Source organism: Humulus lupulus, chromosome 6 (assembly GCF_963169125.1).
Source record: "Humulus lupulus chromosome 6, drHumLupu1.1, whole genome shotgun sequence".
Lineage (NCBI taxonomy): Eukaryota > Viridiplantae > Streptophyta > Magnoliopsida > Rosales > Cannabaceae > Humulus > Humulus lupulus.
The window spans coordinates 10,709,926-10,726,652 of NC_084798.1; the positions used below are offsets into that span (position 1 = coordinate 10,709,926).

A 16,727-nucleotide genomic window follows, 5' to 3' on the forward strand; every position below is an offset into this window, starting at 1 on the left:
AAAGATGGATACACCAAAGAAAAAGTTTGGGTCTCACCACAAAAGTATAGTGGGAGAGAACCTTAGAGAGGACAAACACCAAATCGGAGTCGGTAGACTTTTAGAGCACCTTGCAAGGATTCACCATCCAAAATTTGAGCTAAAGGAAATGAGCCAAAACCCACTATTTCTGTCTCTAGCTTTTCTCTCCTATTTCCTTCTCTTTTTCTTCGCTCATTTTTTTTTCTTTTCTTTTGGGCTCATAGCCCTTATTTGGTCCTAAAGGCCCACTAAATGAGGCCGACCCAACATATATCATGTTTATGATAACCTCCACAGTCACAAATTTTAACAATTTAACATATACTATTTGGAAATTAATTATTTTCATTTTAATATTAGTGTTATTACAATAAGTATATGTATTATAATTTTTTAGTGATGAAAATACCTAATTTTCAATTGATGAAATCTTGCCTTCTCGCAGGTTTCTTTGCCAGTACATTTAATTATTCATCTAATAATTCTATCGTGTTTTCAAGTTTAAGTTTTTTAAAATTCTCTTCAGCATATAATTGTTCAGAGTATGTTAATGACTAAGTGGGACAATATATATAAGCTAAGCTATACCTTCAAATAAAAAATATTAGAGCTATGAAACAGCCTGCAGATCAAGAGATCAACTAGAAATATGTGATTTAGGTGTTTACTTTTTGCTCCAAACAAAATGCAAGATTTGATAAAGTAGTTAAATTCATGAACAGAGATTATTATTATTATATACGTTCACATTTATCAACCAAAACAAAAATAACACAGACAAGATGATACACGTATAGTAAAGTAAAATTGAACAGAAGTCACCATCCTGGTTCCTCATCAAGTCTCTCAAACTCATCACAAGAAACACTTAAAAAGCATTATAATCTTCACAAATACTATTGATAACATAAGACTAGCTACAAGAGTTCTGATAATGGAATGGAGAGTGTGTCGTTACCATAAACTCTAAATTGTTTTGTTCTATAATAAGTTACATCATGATCATAATTATCAAAGTTGATATTGTACTCTGTGCCAAAGACCATTGTCTCACTTTCACTTCCACTTGTAGTTGCCTCTGCATCTTTATGATTTAACAAATCAATTAAATGTTCAAGATTTAACACTTGAATTCCACACTTTTTCACTTTGCACTTGCCAACATTAACAAGTTCTTCCCAACCATGTTGTTCAAGGTGAAACTTAAACGACACTTGAAATATTATTGGATTTGCACCAAAATACTCATCGTACTCCTCGTTAATAAACCCCATAAACATGTGATCTGAATTGAGAATTCCTATTTCTACAAATATGCTAGTGTTATCTGGCAGATGAAGACTCCAATTACGTTTGTTGCTTTCCCCATTGTTTGTTTTGAAATGGTATTCGCATTGAAAATTCAGACGGTTAATATCAAAATAGTAGTGCTGAAATTCAATGACAACGCAAAAGGCAAAACCTATGAAGTTGGAATTATAGGAACTTGGGAAAAGATAAACATCAATTGAAGATCCTTCAGACTGATCCAAAAAAATTTCCGGAAGTTCATTTCCTGGACAACATAAATTCATTCTGGGGCAAAAGTTTTTCTACAATAGAAAAAAAAATTATTACTATATCGTTTGTGAAACAACACAAGTTAGATTTCTACAATAGAAAGACACATGCATACCTTTGGTTTTAGGCCAAAATAAGCTGCTTGTATGAAAAGAGAAACCCAAAAATCTATCACCAGATTTTTATATTTGACAACATTCCATCTTGAGCAACCACAATATTGGTATGGGATTTTTCTACCAGATGAGAAGTAGCATCGACATGACGTGACATCAAAATCAGGTGATGTGAAAGTTTGGTTATTGTCACAGGTTTCTAACAAATATAAAAGCATATTAGAAAGTCGTTCAATACTCACTGGTCTTCTATCAATCATTGATCCACATGGTTCGAATTCCATCAATGGTAAGGAAGATAAACCAAGGTTCCAACTAGGGACTTTAGCTATGTTGTTATAGCTAAGATCAACTTCAATCTTAAATTGGAATTCGTTCGTCATAGCAGGCAAAGCAACAAGTTTTGAGCATCTAGAAAGGCATAACACTTTAAGATGGCTTATATTGTAGATGTTGTTTGGAATAAACTCTAGATTCTTGCACTCCCTTAAAATCAGCCATTGAAGCCTAGTAATATTTTCGATTGACAAGTGTAACTTTGTGATTCCTGTTCGATCTAGATAAAGTTTTTTCAAACTTTCCATTGGCTCTAAGATTTCCGGGAAGCTTTTAAACTTTGAGCAATCAGATAGGTTGAGACTCACAAGAGAGCTCAACTTACAAATGCTCGTTGGGAGGGTTTCAAGCTCTATGCAGCTCTTTAGACATAGATCCTCAAGACTAGATAGATTTTCAAAGGCTGATGAAGACACTTGTTTTATCTTTGTTCCACTAAAGTCTAATGTTCTAATGTTCTTCGGAAGATGCTCTGGAAAGCTTTTGAAAGATGAGCAACCATCTAAATAGAGATGATTTAGGGACTCTAACTGACCAATTCCACTTGGAAGATTCTTAAGGAATTTACAATTGCTAAGGTCCAGAAGAGAAAGATTAACAAGAGACCAAATTGAAGAGTGTAGGTCTTCTATGGCTGTGGAATGCAGACAAATATATTTAATACTCCCAGACACCTCAGAAAGAACTTTAAGATTAGAGCAACCACTGAGATTAAGAAAGTAGTCTATGGCTTCATAGGATTTCCACCAAAATGGTTTGTGATTATTTTCTCCCGGTCTCACATAATTTCCTTGAATACCATAGCCGGTGTAAAGTATTTGTCCTACAAAATTCTCTTTTGTAAAACACTTGTGATCAAGAACTTGTTGAAATCTGAGTGAAGGAACTTCAACCAAACTCTCACAATCTTTCAAGCATAGACTCTTCAAATTATTAGCTTGGGAGATGTCTGGGATTTGGATTAGATTCTTTGAAGAACTAAGATTGACAACTTTTAAGTTTTCAAGAAGCTGTAACAAAAGAAAAAGGCAAGTATAACTTAATGTACTCTTTACAAATGTGTTTAAAGTGAAATCCCCAAAGCATACATACCTCAAATTCGTTAGGAAGTTGTTCCAACTTGCTTGATGGCATGTCGAGTTCAACGAGATATTGTGGCACAAAAGTTGATGGAAAAGAATTTAAAGGATAGTGAAGCCAATGAAGATATCTAAGAGAATCAGGAAGTGTATCAAGACCTTGAGGAAGTAGAAGTTTGCATTGCTCCATTTCTCTTGATATTCCACATATTTGAAGTAACCTTAGATTGGACATTTCTTTAAAGACGTTAGGCTCCAATTTGATATGACTCTCTCTAATCTCAGACATGTTGAGGAATATTCCTTCAATTTTTTCGCTCCCCTGAAAGAAAACTTATTTTCACATTATAATGATAATTTCAATTTATTAGTATATACAGTACTAGTTAGGACTTACTTTGTTCTTCCTTAACGTATGACATATATCTTTAGTAATCCATAGTCTGCTACACATTCCAGGATCTTTAACGCATTCTTCACGAACAATTTCCCTTCCCATTTCTTGTATCAAATCATGCATCCATAGTCTCTCAAAAGATGTAACAACTATGAGACATCTGTCGATGAGATCTCTGATCACATCCGCAAACATACCATCATCATCCAAAATTCTTCCCACAAAATCCTTCTCCATGCCTTTGAAAAAGCATGCAACATCAAGAAATATATCTTGTTGTTTATCGTCCAAACCATCGTAGCTTATCTTCAGTATATTTTGAATCTTTTTGTTGGGAAACTTTTTAAGCTTTTTCAATGCACTATTCCACTCTTTTTCGCTCTTCGAATACAAATGGGAACCTAAAACTTTAAGAGCCAAAGGCATGCCTGCAGCATAATTCATTACTTTTTTTGACAACTCCATATATTTCTTTGGTGGAGGATCTCTTTTGAATGCATTCAAACTAAAGAGTTGAAGAGCCTCATCATCATCTAGTTGCTCTACCATGTAGATCCAATCAATCCCAATATTCTTAAGCAATTGCTTATCTCTAGTTGTGACAATCACTCTACTTCCATGGCTTAACCAATCTCGATCTCCAACTAAGTACTCAAATTGCTCTACATCATCTACATCATCAAGTACGACAAAGTCTATCCTTCACAAACAGATCAACTACCATATCTTGATTATTGTCTTCCTTCAATAACTCAGCATAAAGTTTTTTCTTCAAATTGAGCCTATTAGGGTTTTGTCATTCTTCCCTAATATTTTCAAGAAAGCAATGACCTTCAAACTTATTGTAAATTCGAGTAAATAAGACATGTCCTAGAGTTGTCTTGCCCATGCCACCCATCCCCAAAATTCCTACAATCTGAGCATCTAATGATGACTTATTGGTGAGAAACAATGATTCAAGATATTCAATTCGTCTCTCCATTCCAACTAGACCATTCAAAACATTTGTACTTGATGTCACACGATTCAATTTCTTCAAAATGTCATTGACGATTTTCTCAATTAATTCAGACTCATCACACCTAGAATAGTATAACCAAAAACAAATACGAATGAATTAGACCACTACATATATATAATCTACCTCATATTATTATGCTAGCTAGGTGAGAGAATCAATCTCATTGTTTCTCTTGCATTTTTTAAATGTTTACATAATATATATATATATGATAAAAACTTTGTGTTAATTATACATAACAACGAATTAAATAATATTATCAAGGATTTGAATAAATAAGTTTCTTCCTTAGAAATTACAAGTTCAACATCAACTAAGGGTCTGTTGAACACCATAACACATGAAAACGTAATTACTTTATTATTACAAAAGTAATTACACTAAGACTTAAATACAATATTTTATCACAACACACTTTAAACACTTACACACTTTGTTTTAGAGCACTTAATAATTTCTCTCACTTTTTTTAGACACACTTATATAGTTTTCACTTAGACTCACACTTTTGTGGTACTCTTTTAAACACACTTTGCTACATTTTTCTAAATGATTTTACAACTCTCTATATATTGTCTAATTAGTTCTGAGTTTTTTCAAGAACTTTCTAAAATGTACTATGTTCTTCCTAGTATATTTTAGAACATTCTAGATACAGTAATGAACTTTTAACAGGGGTCTACTACTTTATGATACTTTATGATGCTTTTGTAGTACTTATTTAAACTATTGGCTTTGGATTTTTGAGGAAATTTTATTATTAATTGCTCTATTTTATAAAGAGAAAACCGGGAAAATTGTTATAACATTTTGATCTTTATAATAACTAAGATAAACAAATAAAAAAAAGGTACCTTGTTGTAGGTGCATCCCAGCCAGAAAGATTAGTTGCAGATATTAAAGCATTCCTCCATTGAGTCAATCTATCAGGCTCACTCCTAAAACAATCTTCAAGTGCACCATTGAATATTAATAAAAGGAGATCGATAACAGTGTATAAATATATATATATATATTAATAACCATGGAGCTTATCAGAAGTTAAAGATCGATCATGTAATTAAGGAAGAGTGCATGGAAAAAAGGTAGCAAAGATATATGAATGAGAAGGGGTGCAATCCTTAATACCTGTCATTTTACCTAATATAGATATTAAAACATTCATCCATTGTGTATTAGAGTTTCTCTTAAAGCGTTCTTTAAGTTCACCAAATGCAACTCCAAAACTCCCTGATTGTTTTCTGACATCGCACGGACTCACATTATAAAATATAGGTACACCAATCTGTCCATCTCTTTCTTTACACCTTAGAATATGAACCAATTCATCCAAACACCACCTCGAAGATGCATAATTTTCCGATAAAATGATGACAGAAAGCATTGAGTCCTCAATTGCTTTCAAGAGAGCAAAACAAATTTCATCACCTCTCTCCAGCCTCTGATCCATGTAAACTTGTAAACTCTTTTGGGACAATGCTTTGTGGAGATGACTAGTGAAATTGTAACGGGTGTCCTCACCTCTAAAGCTTATGAAAACATTGTACTTATTCTTTGGTGCCATAGTATTAGTGATGATATTAAGACAAACTCTCACAAAAAAAGAAAAATGAGCAATACTATAGCTTAATTATAAAAGGACCGGTCTTTAATTGAATCAAGAGTAAGTACTAAGTGGTATATATATCTACCAAGTTTGGTAATGTTGTGAGAATTTCTGGGAAATTTTGTGGATGATGAAGAAGAAGCTACACCACTTAAATCAATAATTAAGGTTATAGGACCTCCCACATTATCTATAACCAACTACTGCCATTATTATTATCATTATTATCTTTCCGTCCTTGAATTGACTTCTGTGGACCTATTACAATTATTTACTGATGAATGTTGACTTCAAATTTTAAATTATAAAATATATAAAAGGTAAAAAATTATAAATGTAAAAAAATGAAGAGTTTACATATTTATATGCAGTAGTATTTATAATCTATATTTAAATATATATGGGAACAACTACAACGCATTCATTTTTTTTGCAACACCAGTAAAAAAAAAAAATTATTTTCGGCACCTGGATAGATATAATTCAAACTTTTTTTATATGATGGTGTACATTGTAGGTATTTATAATAGTTTATGAAGCTGAAAATAAGGTTTAAACTGTCAAATTTTACACGAGTACACAAAAAAGCAGGTTCGCGTGCAACAGACAGTTTAGACCATGTTTTCGGTACCATAATTTATTCGGAATTTCTTGAAAATTTGTTGGATGTTCTAGATAGCTATAATGTACACCGTCATATAAAAAAATTGGAATTATATTTATCCAAGTGCCGAAAATAGAAAAATGATGCACCGGTGTTGCAAAAAAAGGGGATGTGTTGCAGTCACTTCCTATATATATTACAATAATGATTGTTTTTAATAAATACCTATATATTTTTATTATTTTCGGTATATGGATAAGTTATAACTATATTTTCTTTTACATGATAGTGTATATATAATATAGTTAAAAATAAAATTTCACAAATTTTTACAAAATTTTAAATAATTTAGAAAGTCGAAATTAGGATTCAAACAGCTTCTTACACGCGAACAACTAACTATTTGAATTCTTATCTTGATCATGACTATGGACGTAATCCTATTTTAGACTTCTAATAAATTGACTATAACTTGGTTATTTTTTATGACAGTGTGTTCATTGTACTCACAAAGTATGTCTCTGTCTTGTAAATTTTCAAGAAATTCTAAATAATTTATGGTACAAAAATCATAATTCAATTAGAGTGGTCAAGATTTAGAATGGCCTCGGAGAGCTGGAGATTGAGATATAAAGTTGATTAAATATTATCGAAAGATAGAGATATAAAGCTGATTATCTCCGTGGCTTTAATTATTAGTTCAATATTGATATTTGTGAGCTAAATTAGAGGATATATATAAGATCCGAAGATGATGAATGGAGAGAAGTGTAATAAGTAAACGTAGTTTAATTAAGATGATTGGAAAAGTATTTTCTTTTCTTTGTTGGCTAACTATTATTTCCTCAAAACTTCCCGGAAATTGCCAAACAAAAGAAAAGTAAGTAGTCATGAAAGCACTGGACCCCTTTTGTTTGTAAGAAAACATGTGATGAGATGACTATATATATACATGGGTCTCTTGGTAAAATATTTATTTTTTAAAGTTATTTTTGCATTTTAATCTAGTTTTAATAATTTTTTGCAAAATGACTTCTCATAATTTAGACAGCTAGTCAAAAATTTAGACAGGTAATCAAAAATGAGCAATACTATAACTTAATTATAAAAGTATCGATCTTTAATTGAGTCAAGAGTAAGTACTAAGTGGTATATATATCTACCAAGCTTGGTAATGTTGTGAGAATTTCTGGGAAATTTTGTGGATGATGAAGAAGAAGCTATACCACTTAAATCAATAATTAAGGTTATAGGACCTCCCACATTATCTATAACCAACTACTGCCATTATTATTATTATTATTATCATTATTATCTTTCCGTCCTTCTTGAATTGACTTCTGTGGACCTACACTACAAAAAACAGGGCCTATACCGAGAACAAATGTCCTCGGTATAAGCCCGAATGTCCTCGGTACAACTTATACCGAGACAATGTCGTCGGTATAAAGTTGTCGGTACAGCCGCGTCGGTAAAACAAAACTTATACCGACGACATTAAAAATGTTCTCGGTATAAGTTTTACCGAGGATAATGTCCTCGGTAGAACGTGGAAAATGTCCTCGGTACAACAAACCCCAATTTCTCATCGTACTGGTATATACCGACGTCTTGGTGGTATATACCGAGGACAATGTCCTCGGTATAGACTTGTCCCCAAATTTTTTTTTATATTTGTTATTCCCTTATTTATTTATTTATTTACTTATTTATTTATTTATTTTGAATTAAATATAAGAAAATAGAATAAAATTAAAACACTTATATTAAAGATATAAATAAAAACATAAGAGTGTATTCGTTGAATTAAAATAAAGACTTGTCTTAAACATGATAATGTAATAGTCAATTGTAATAAAATTCATACATAAGTCCTACTGAGTCGGTGCTCCAACATCAGGATCATCGGGTGGTGGTGGTGGGGCAGATTGAGATCCCGGGGTGATACAATGAGTCCGGACATGCTCCTCTAACTGTCGAAGACGCTCTCTCATCTCAGACAACTCTTCATCTCTAGTTTGTGAAGGACGAAAATCAAATGGAGTTCGGTCCCTTATGTTAAGGATACGTCCATATCCTTTCTGGTGGCCCCGTCGTTTTCCGAAGACATTTTGTACCAAAGATATGTCTTCATCTTTAGGCGCACTCGAAACTGGTGTGGAACTCTCAGTATCAGTTGCCTGTGTCTGCTGTGTGTCGCGGTATGCACGCAATTCCTCCTGTGATACAATGTATAATGTAATTAAAATTTTGAAACAATTAAAAATTTGAAAAATGTTTAAAAAAACTTAACGTACCCAAGTATATTTTGCTGTCTCTGTCACCCACCCTGTGCCTGATTTATGGTGAGTATCCATCCAGCTATCCGGGATGGACTCAAGTTGCCCAGTCTCTAAATTGCGCTGTCACGTACATATATTTTTATAAAATTAATAATTAAACGTAAATAAGAAAAATAAACTAAAAAATAATTAATTAACTAACCTTTTTATAGCGTAAGGCTGGGATTGACTGAGAACCTCCATAGCTAAGCTCTTTCAGTTTCTTTCTATTTTCCTTGTTGACCACAGAACGTTTCTGCAAAAAGTTATCGTTAGTAATATATTTAATTAAGATAGTTAAGTTTAGCAAGAAATTAATACCGTAATTTCTGGGCGACGGAAAAAATCAATTGCTTTTTGCCACTGCGTATCCGTGCAACCACCATAACGATTTTGTGGCCCATTAATCGTTAAATGCTCTTTAATATCGTAATTCCAGTCAGAATACTTTTTAGCACACGAAGTATCAATGCCTCTCAAGATCCCAGGAATATGCCCTTCTCCATATCTAGTACGCCCAATATCAAACAAATCATTCTAATTTACAAACATTTATTAGTAAATATGATATATAACATAAAATGAGAATTAACATAAAAATACATAAACTACTTACTTCCAAATGTGCAAGTATTCTTTCTTTCGAGGCATTTGGTACTTCTGACCATTGAGGACAGTCCGGATCTGTGTACTGTCGAACAAGTAATCCGAGCTCTCTTGAGAAATTTGAGCTGTACTCTCCGATCTCTTTATATGTTCTCCCTCGCACATCCCACTCGAGAGGGAGAGGATGCCCCAACTGTTCCCTCTTTTCCCGCGTGTTCAATCCCTTATGGCGTCCACGTTTACTTGGAGGCGCTATTGTATGCAAATTCAATATTTTAAAATTAATATGGATTAATTGTTAAATTTTAAGGAGTATATCAATGTGTGAAATATTACCTCGTTCACAATCAGCTGGGATATCTGCCGGTCCACGTGGAGGATCGCATCCTCCACCATCACCCCCGTGAGATTGAGCAATAACATCAGCCATATCTGTCAAATTAATCGATATTAAAATTACATTTATCAGTTAAAAATGACAATATAAAATTATTTATTGTTAAAAATAATTACTTCAACATATTATAAAATTACCACTTAATTATCACTATAATAATCTTCACTATCATCATCGGTTTCTATGTGTTCATCTTCCTCTTCATCATCTTCATATTCAACCTCCTCCTCCTCCTCCTCCTCCTCCTCCTCCTCCTCCACTTCCTCTTCCTCCTCCTCCTCTTCTTCTTCCATTTCCTCCTCCCTCTCCTCCTCAATTGCAATATTATCTATCTCAACAAATTGTAATGGAGCCCCCGTACGTTCAAAGCTGATTTGTGGCAACGGTCCAAGATCAACGAATAATTGGAAATTAGAGGAACTAGTGTCGTGCATAACATCTACTTCTACATCCTCCGCTTGTTCTTCAACTAGTGGGATGTCCCACACATTTCTGTGATGCACTTCTTGGACGACTTTCCAATGAGATTTATTTTTAAGGTCTTCAATGTAGAAAACTTGGTTAGCCTGAGTTGCTAAGATAAATTTATCATCTTTGAAGGCCTCCGAACTGGTTTTGATACTCGTTATGTTTTGCTCAAACTTTAATCCTGAAGACCGATTAGTGTCAAACCATTTGCACTTAAATAATACAATAGAACAACCAGAAAGATAAGACATCACTAAAACTTCTTCCAACTGGCCGTAATAAGTACTATTTTCGACACCCGCTACAGAGACTCCACTATTTTGAGTTTTGCGATTCTTGTCCCTGTCATAACACAAAAATCTTACTCCATTTACAACACACCCAGGGTACGACGCAACACGAGTTGAAGAACCGTTTGCTAAAGAGATTAATTCTTCATCTACTTCCAAGGATCCTGTTTGTCGAAGATGATAAATCTTATTATAAAACCAATTAGAAAATTCCTCTCTATGTAATTGGTCTAGGTTTTCAACACCTCTAGTCTGTAGAATTTCCCTATGCTCTTTGCAAAAAACAAAAACAACTAATTTAAGATCTACTAATAAGTGTTATAATAAACATGCAATGAAATGATGAACTACTTTAATTACTTACCGAAGATATGGCAAGATCTCATTGCAGTTGTTTAGAATATACCAATCTGCTATTTTCTTCACTTCATCTTCCAAAATTGTCAATGATTTCTTACCAATTGGACGACCCTGAGATCGAAAGACCGACATCTTTTTAAGTGATGGACCAACATCTACATTTCGGTCTGGACGATTGAACTTTGTCTCAACACCTTTCAAGTACATGGAGCAAAATGTTAATGCCTCATCAACCACATATCCTTCTGCTATTGAGCCCTCTGGACGTGCTTTGTTACGGACATAATTCTTCAATTTTTTCATATACCATTCAAAAGGATACATCCACCTCATGTGAACCGGTCCTCCAAGTATTGCTTCTTCCGGTAAATGTATTAGTAGATGGACCATGATATCGAAAAAAGCAGGTGGGAAAATATTCTCTAACTTGCAAACAATCTCAACAATTGAAGTTTGGACTTTTTCTAAATCTGAGACTTTTAGAGTTCTCGCACAAATGAGCTTGAAGAAAGTGCATAACTCAATAATAGTTGTACTCATTGATTTCTCTAGGAATGCATGCACACCAACTGGCAAAAGGCGTTGCATAATGATGTGACAATCATGCGATTTCAAACCAGTTATCTTATTGTCATTATCAATCACATTTTTCCTTAGGTTAGATCCAAAACCATCTGGAAACTTCACTGATTTAAGAAATCGACAAAACTTTTGGCGATCTTCAACAGTGAAAGTGAATTTGGCCGCAGGCTTTTGTATCCGACCATTCAACTTCCTCAGCTGTAACTCTGGTCTCATCTTCATCTTCTCCAAGTCTACTCTGGCACTAACTGTGTCTTTGGTGTTATTCTCCAGCCCAACTATTGTGCCTACTAAACTGTCCCACACATTTTTCTCAACATGCATAACATCTAGATTGTGTCGCAACATTATGTTGGCCCAATATGGGAGCTCAAAAAATATACGTTTTTTCCGCCAACCAACTTGCTCTTTTGTACGCTTTCTTTTTTGGCCGCCATAACTGACATGCTTACCAGGAAGAGAATCAGGTATAAAACTCATTTGTGTGAACATTTCTTGCATGGTTAATGGCTGTGGTGGTAATCTCTTTTCAACGACACCATATGTCTTCTTGTCCCTTCTAATGGCATGTTTGATTGGTAAAAAATGTCTATGACCATAAAAAGCAACCTTCTTTTGTAAACGAATAGATGGTGTTGCCACATTGCAAGTAGAGCAAGCATGATAACCTTGAGCAGTCCATCCAGAAAGGCTACTCCTTGCTGGGTAATCGTTTATAGTCCACATCAAAGCTGCCCGAAGAGTGAAGAAACTGCCAACGACTGCATCTCGAGTCTGTACACCAGTCACCCATAATTCTTTTAACTCATCAATCAATGGTCTTAAGAAAACATCAAAATCTTTTCCTGGCGAATGAGGTCCCGGAATTAATAAACTCAACATGAAATTAGTTTCTCTCATGCACAACCATGGTGGCAAGTTATATGTCGTCAACACTACTGGCCACATACTATAAGACAGACTCATATTACCAAAGGGATTGAATCCATCTGCAGCCAATCCAAGCCGCACATTCCTGGGTTCCATTGCAAATGTTGGATTATTTCGGTCAAAGTCCTTCCAAGTTTTCCCATCAGCAGGATGACGCAATACACCATCTTCTTTTATACGTTGCTCGTGATGCCATCTCATATGTTGAGCAATGTGCCTCGATGCATATTTTCGCATTAACCTAGGGGTTAAAGGAAAATAACGGATCACTTTATGAGGCACTTTCTTTCCCTTGGTGTTCTTGTCCACCCATCGATCCTCTCCACAAACAGGACATTTTCTTTTTCCAGCATGTTCTTTCCAAAACAGTGCGCAATCATGCTTGCAGACATGGATTGACTCGTAGCCCAATCCAAGTTTCCGCAACAACCTTTTCGCTGCATAGTGCGATTTTGGAAGCTTATTTGGGGCTGGAAATGCATCATGTAACAACTCCAGCATTCCATCAAATATTTTGTTGGGAATTTTTCCCAACACTTTGAAATGCATTAACTTCACTAGGAAATTCAATGAAGTGTAATTTTGACACCCGGGGAATAATGGAGCCTCGATCTCAGCAAACAAATCGTTATAATGTTGCCCACTCCTGTAGTCAGTTGTAGGTATCTCTTGACCGCGCTCATTCTCCGCTTGTTCGTCATTGTCATTTTGCATAAGATCAGTGAGAACATCCATCATTTCATCTTCATCATTTTGATCTATCCGAGCTCTCATTGGTATTATTTCATCCTCTCCATGCCAATGCCAATTGGTATATTTCCGTAGAAAACCATTTACAAAAAGATGATTTTCTAATACATCAATCGTCTGAAATTCAACGTTGACACACCTCCTACACGGACATTTCACCAATCCCCTTGAGTCAACGCACTGCCGGGCTCTCTGGAGAAAATCCATCACACCAGCCTCATACTCATCGGATAATCGATCTGTCAAATTAATTCAACTCTTGTCGATCGACATTGTATGAATGTAGCACTGCACGGAACACTAATCATCAAACTTACAATCAATTTGTGTGTGTCCTAATTCAGAGAGAGGCAAATGTAAGAGTCTTCAATGACTCACCCTCTCTAAACGGGTCTAAGGCTTCTTGTGATGAACACTAAAAAAATATAATATTATCACTATGTGATAATAACACTATTATATCTTTGGTAATAATTTCTTATTACCAAAGAAAAAAGCAAATATAATTAAATATGTTTTTTTAATGTCTTATGCTTTTTGAAGTTAATTATGTTGTTTTATGATATCTAACTATAATATATTTCAGTGTAAATATTATTAAACTTATTTAAATTTGACATATTAATTTAGTATTTATTAAATTACATATTTTACTTATGCTTTATTGAATAGTTTGATTAATTTAAACAAAATTTCTAAAATTTGTTTAAAATTTATTTAACTACTTTCGGATTAATTTTTATTTTTATTAAAATTTAGTTGCATAATGTTAATGTTAATTTTTTTTAATCTTAATTTTAAAATATATTATTTATATAAAAAAAAATTATTCAAAAATTGAAAAAAAATATTAAAAAAAATACAGAAAAATTAAAAACAACTAACAAATAATATTAAAAACATATTTTTTTAATTTTAATTTTAATAATGATTAAAACTAACAAATATTAAATTTAATTTTAATTTTAATAATGGTTTTCTAATAATATATTTGTTAATTTTATTTAATCAGAACTAACACATATTATTTTTTTACATATTAATTTAGTATTTATTAAATTACATATTTTACTTATGCTTTATTGAATAGTTTGATTAATTTAAACAAAATTTCTAAGATTTGTTTAAAATTTATTTAACTACTTTAGGATTTAATTATTACTTAAATTATTTAATTAATGTTTATTTTTATTAAAATTTAGTTGCATAATGTTAATGTTAATTTTTTTAATCTTAATTTTAAAATATATTATTTTACTTATCAATTCACTATTTATTAAATTAGAAATTTTATTGAGTACTTCTACTAATATTCACAATATCTCTAAATTTTACAATTCTAAAAAAATATTAAATATGTTTACTAATATGTTTAATACACATAAAATTCACCAAAACAACATAGAATTTATTTTAAAAAAAATACTAATCAATCATATAACAATTTTCCAATTCCTAATATCATTTTTACTAATACATATTTTGAAAACCTAAAAATAAATACATTCTATCTAATATAATAATTTCATATTTTTATTAAAATTAATATTATATTATTTATATAAAAAAACATAAATTATTCAAAAATTGAAAAAAAAAATTAAAAAAATACAGAAAAATTAAAAATAAACTTACCAATGCCTTCAATATCTTGCTAGCAATCTCTTTAGTCCAACAAAAACTGAATACCCAACCTTCAAACAAAAATTACAAAATATCATTATACAATTTCATAAATATATATATATATATATATAAAATGAATAAATCGTTAGAATTACTTTAAGATTTATTACTTATTTAAATAAAATTTCAGGATTAATGTTTATTTTTATTAAAATTTGGTTGCATAATGTTATTGTTAATTTGATTTAATCATGATTAAAAATATATTATACAACTTATCAATTCACTATTTCCTAAATTATAAATTTTATTGAGTATTTTTAATTCTAAAAAAAATTGGGCAGCATAACGGCTGTATTTTCATATATCCCAAAATTTAAAAACCTGCAAATAATACATAAAAAAATATCCAGTCGCAGAACATACACAAAGCAATACAAATACATTGTAAATGACTATATAATTTATAATTATTACTCTAAATTTTATTAATTATTCAATTTTCTATTTAAAATATCATAATTCTACTAAAAATTAACAACAAAAACAAAGCATCAATATTCATCAACACTAAGAATAAAAAAATTAACAACAACAACAAAATTCAAATTAAATAAACAAAACTCACTCTAATAATCAAAATTTATTAACCAAATCTAATAATCTAAAACTAAAATTATTTAACTCAGTCTAAAAAACAAACAATCAAATATTAAATTTTCATATAAACATATATTTATAACTAAAATTCAAATTATATACCTAAAAAATAAATTATTAAATTAATAAATTTTCATACTAATAAATTAATTATTTATCATAGGATTAAACTAACTAAATCTTAAAACTATATATGTATTTTACAAAAATACTACACAATATATTATTTCCTCTAAATTGGATATCACTAAATTTTTAACTAATTTTCATCACAAATTATTATTTTTACTTATTTTAATTACATAATCAGAAATTATATATATAATATAACAAATAACAATATATTAACAATATTAAACAAATTATAAATAAAACCCTAAATATATTTATGCAAAAAATATAAATAAAACCAAAAAATTACAAAGAAAATGTGAAATACCTCTAAAACCGCTGGTATACAATGCAAAACCTGAAAAAAATACCACGAAAAACTCATTATAAAAAATCAAAACTGAAAAAAAATTTAACAATTTATACAAAAAAAAAAACTGAAATATTTGTAAATAATTACCTCAATAAGCCTTATAGCCACTTAAATCGCCTTTGGAAGGGAAACTTTGACCAAAAACAAAGTTTGTGGGGGCCGAAATCCAGGAAAACAGAAATGGGGGGCGGAGAAAACGGGGTTTGGTGTTTTTCCGTTTCAGAGAAATGAGCTCTCTGTTTGGGGAAGATGAAGATTATAAAGACCCTATACCGAGAACATGTTCTCGGTATAGGGTCCTCGGTACACAAACTAAAATGAAATAACCGCGTAAAAAAGGCGGGAGTCTGAATTAACAATACCGAGTACACGTTCTCGGTAAAGACCTCGGTAAATAACCTATACCGAGAATATGTTCTCGGTATAGGGTCCTCGGTACACAAACTAAAATGAAAAAAACCGCGTAAAGGAGGCGGGTGTGTAAAAGATCTATACCGAGAACTTGTACTCGGT

At 31.9% G+C, this 16,727-nt stretch overlaps 1 protein-coding gene across 1 annotated transcript; it reads right to left on the reverse strand.

Moving 5' to 3' along the window:
- Nucleotides 1–889: 889 nt before the first annotated feature.
- LOC133784685 (disease resistance protein RUN1-like) lies at nucleotides 890–6,259 on the reverse strand. Its single transcript, XM_062223974.1, has 7 exons — nucleotides 5,659–6,259; nucleotides 5,385–5,499; nucleotides 4,307–4,591; nucleotides 3,510–4,209; nucleotides 3,126–3,434; nucleotides 1,697–3,043; nucleotides 890–1,613 (listed from the first exon to the last, which is right to left on the reverse strand). The coding sequence occupies exons 1-7, from the start codon at nucleotides 6,092–6,094 to the stop codon at nucleotides 939–941; spliced, it is 3,867 nt and encodes a 1,288-aa protein (XP_062079958.1). The 5' UTR covers nucleotides 6,095–6,259; the 3' UTR covers nucleotides 890–938.
- Between the last annotated feature and the right edge of the window lie 10,468 nt (nucleotides 6,260–16,727).

Coding starts and splice junctions, on each gene's coding strand:
- LOC133784685 (XM_062223974.1), bottom strand. CDS start 6,094: ATGGCACCAAAGAATAAGTACAATGTTTTCATAAGCTTTAGAGGTGAG. Junction 3,435..3,509: donor ATACGTTAAGGAAGAACAAA/GTAAGTCCTAAC, acceptor GTTTTCTTTCAG/GGGAGCGAAAAAATTGAAGG. Junction 3,044..3,125: donor AACTTCCTAACGAATTTGAG/GTATGTATGCTT, acceptor CTTTTGTTACAG/CTTCTTGAAAACTTAAAAGT.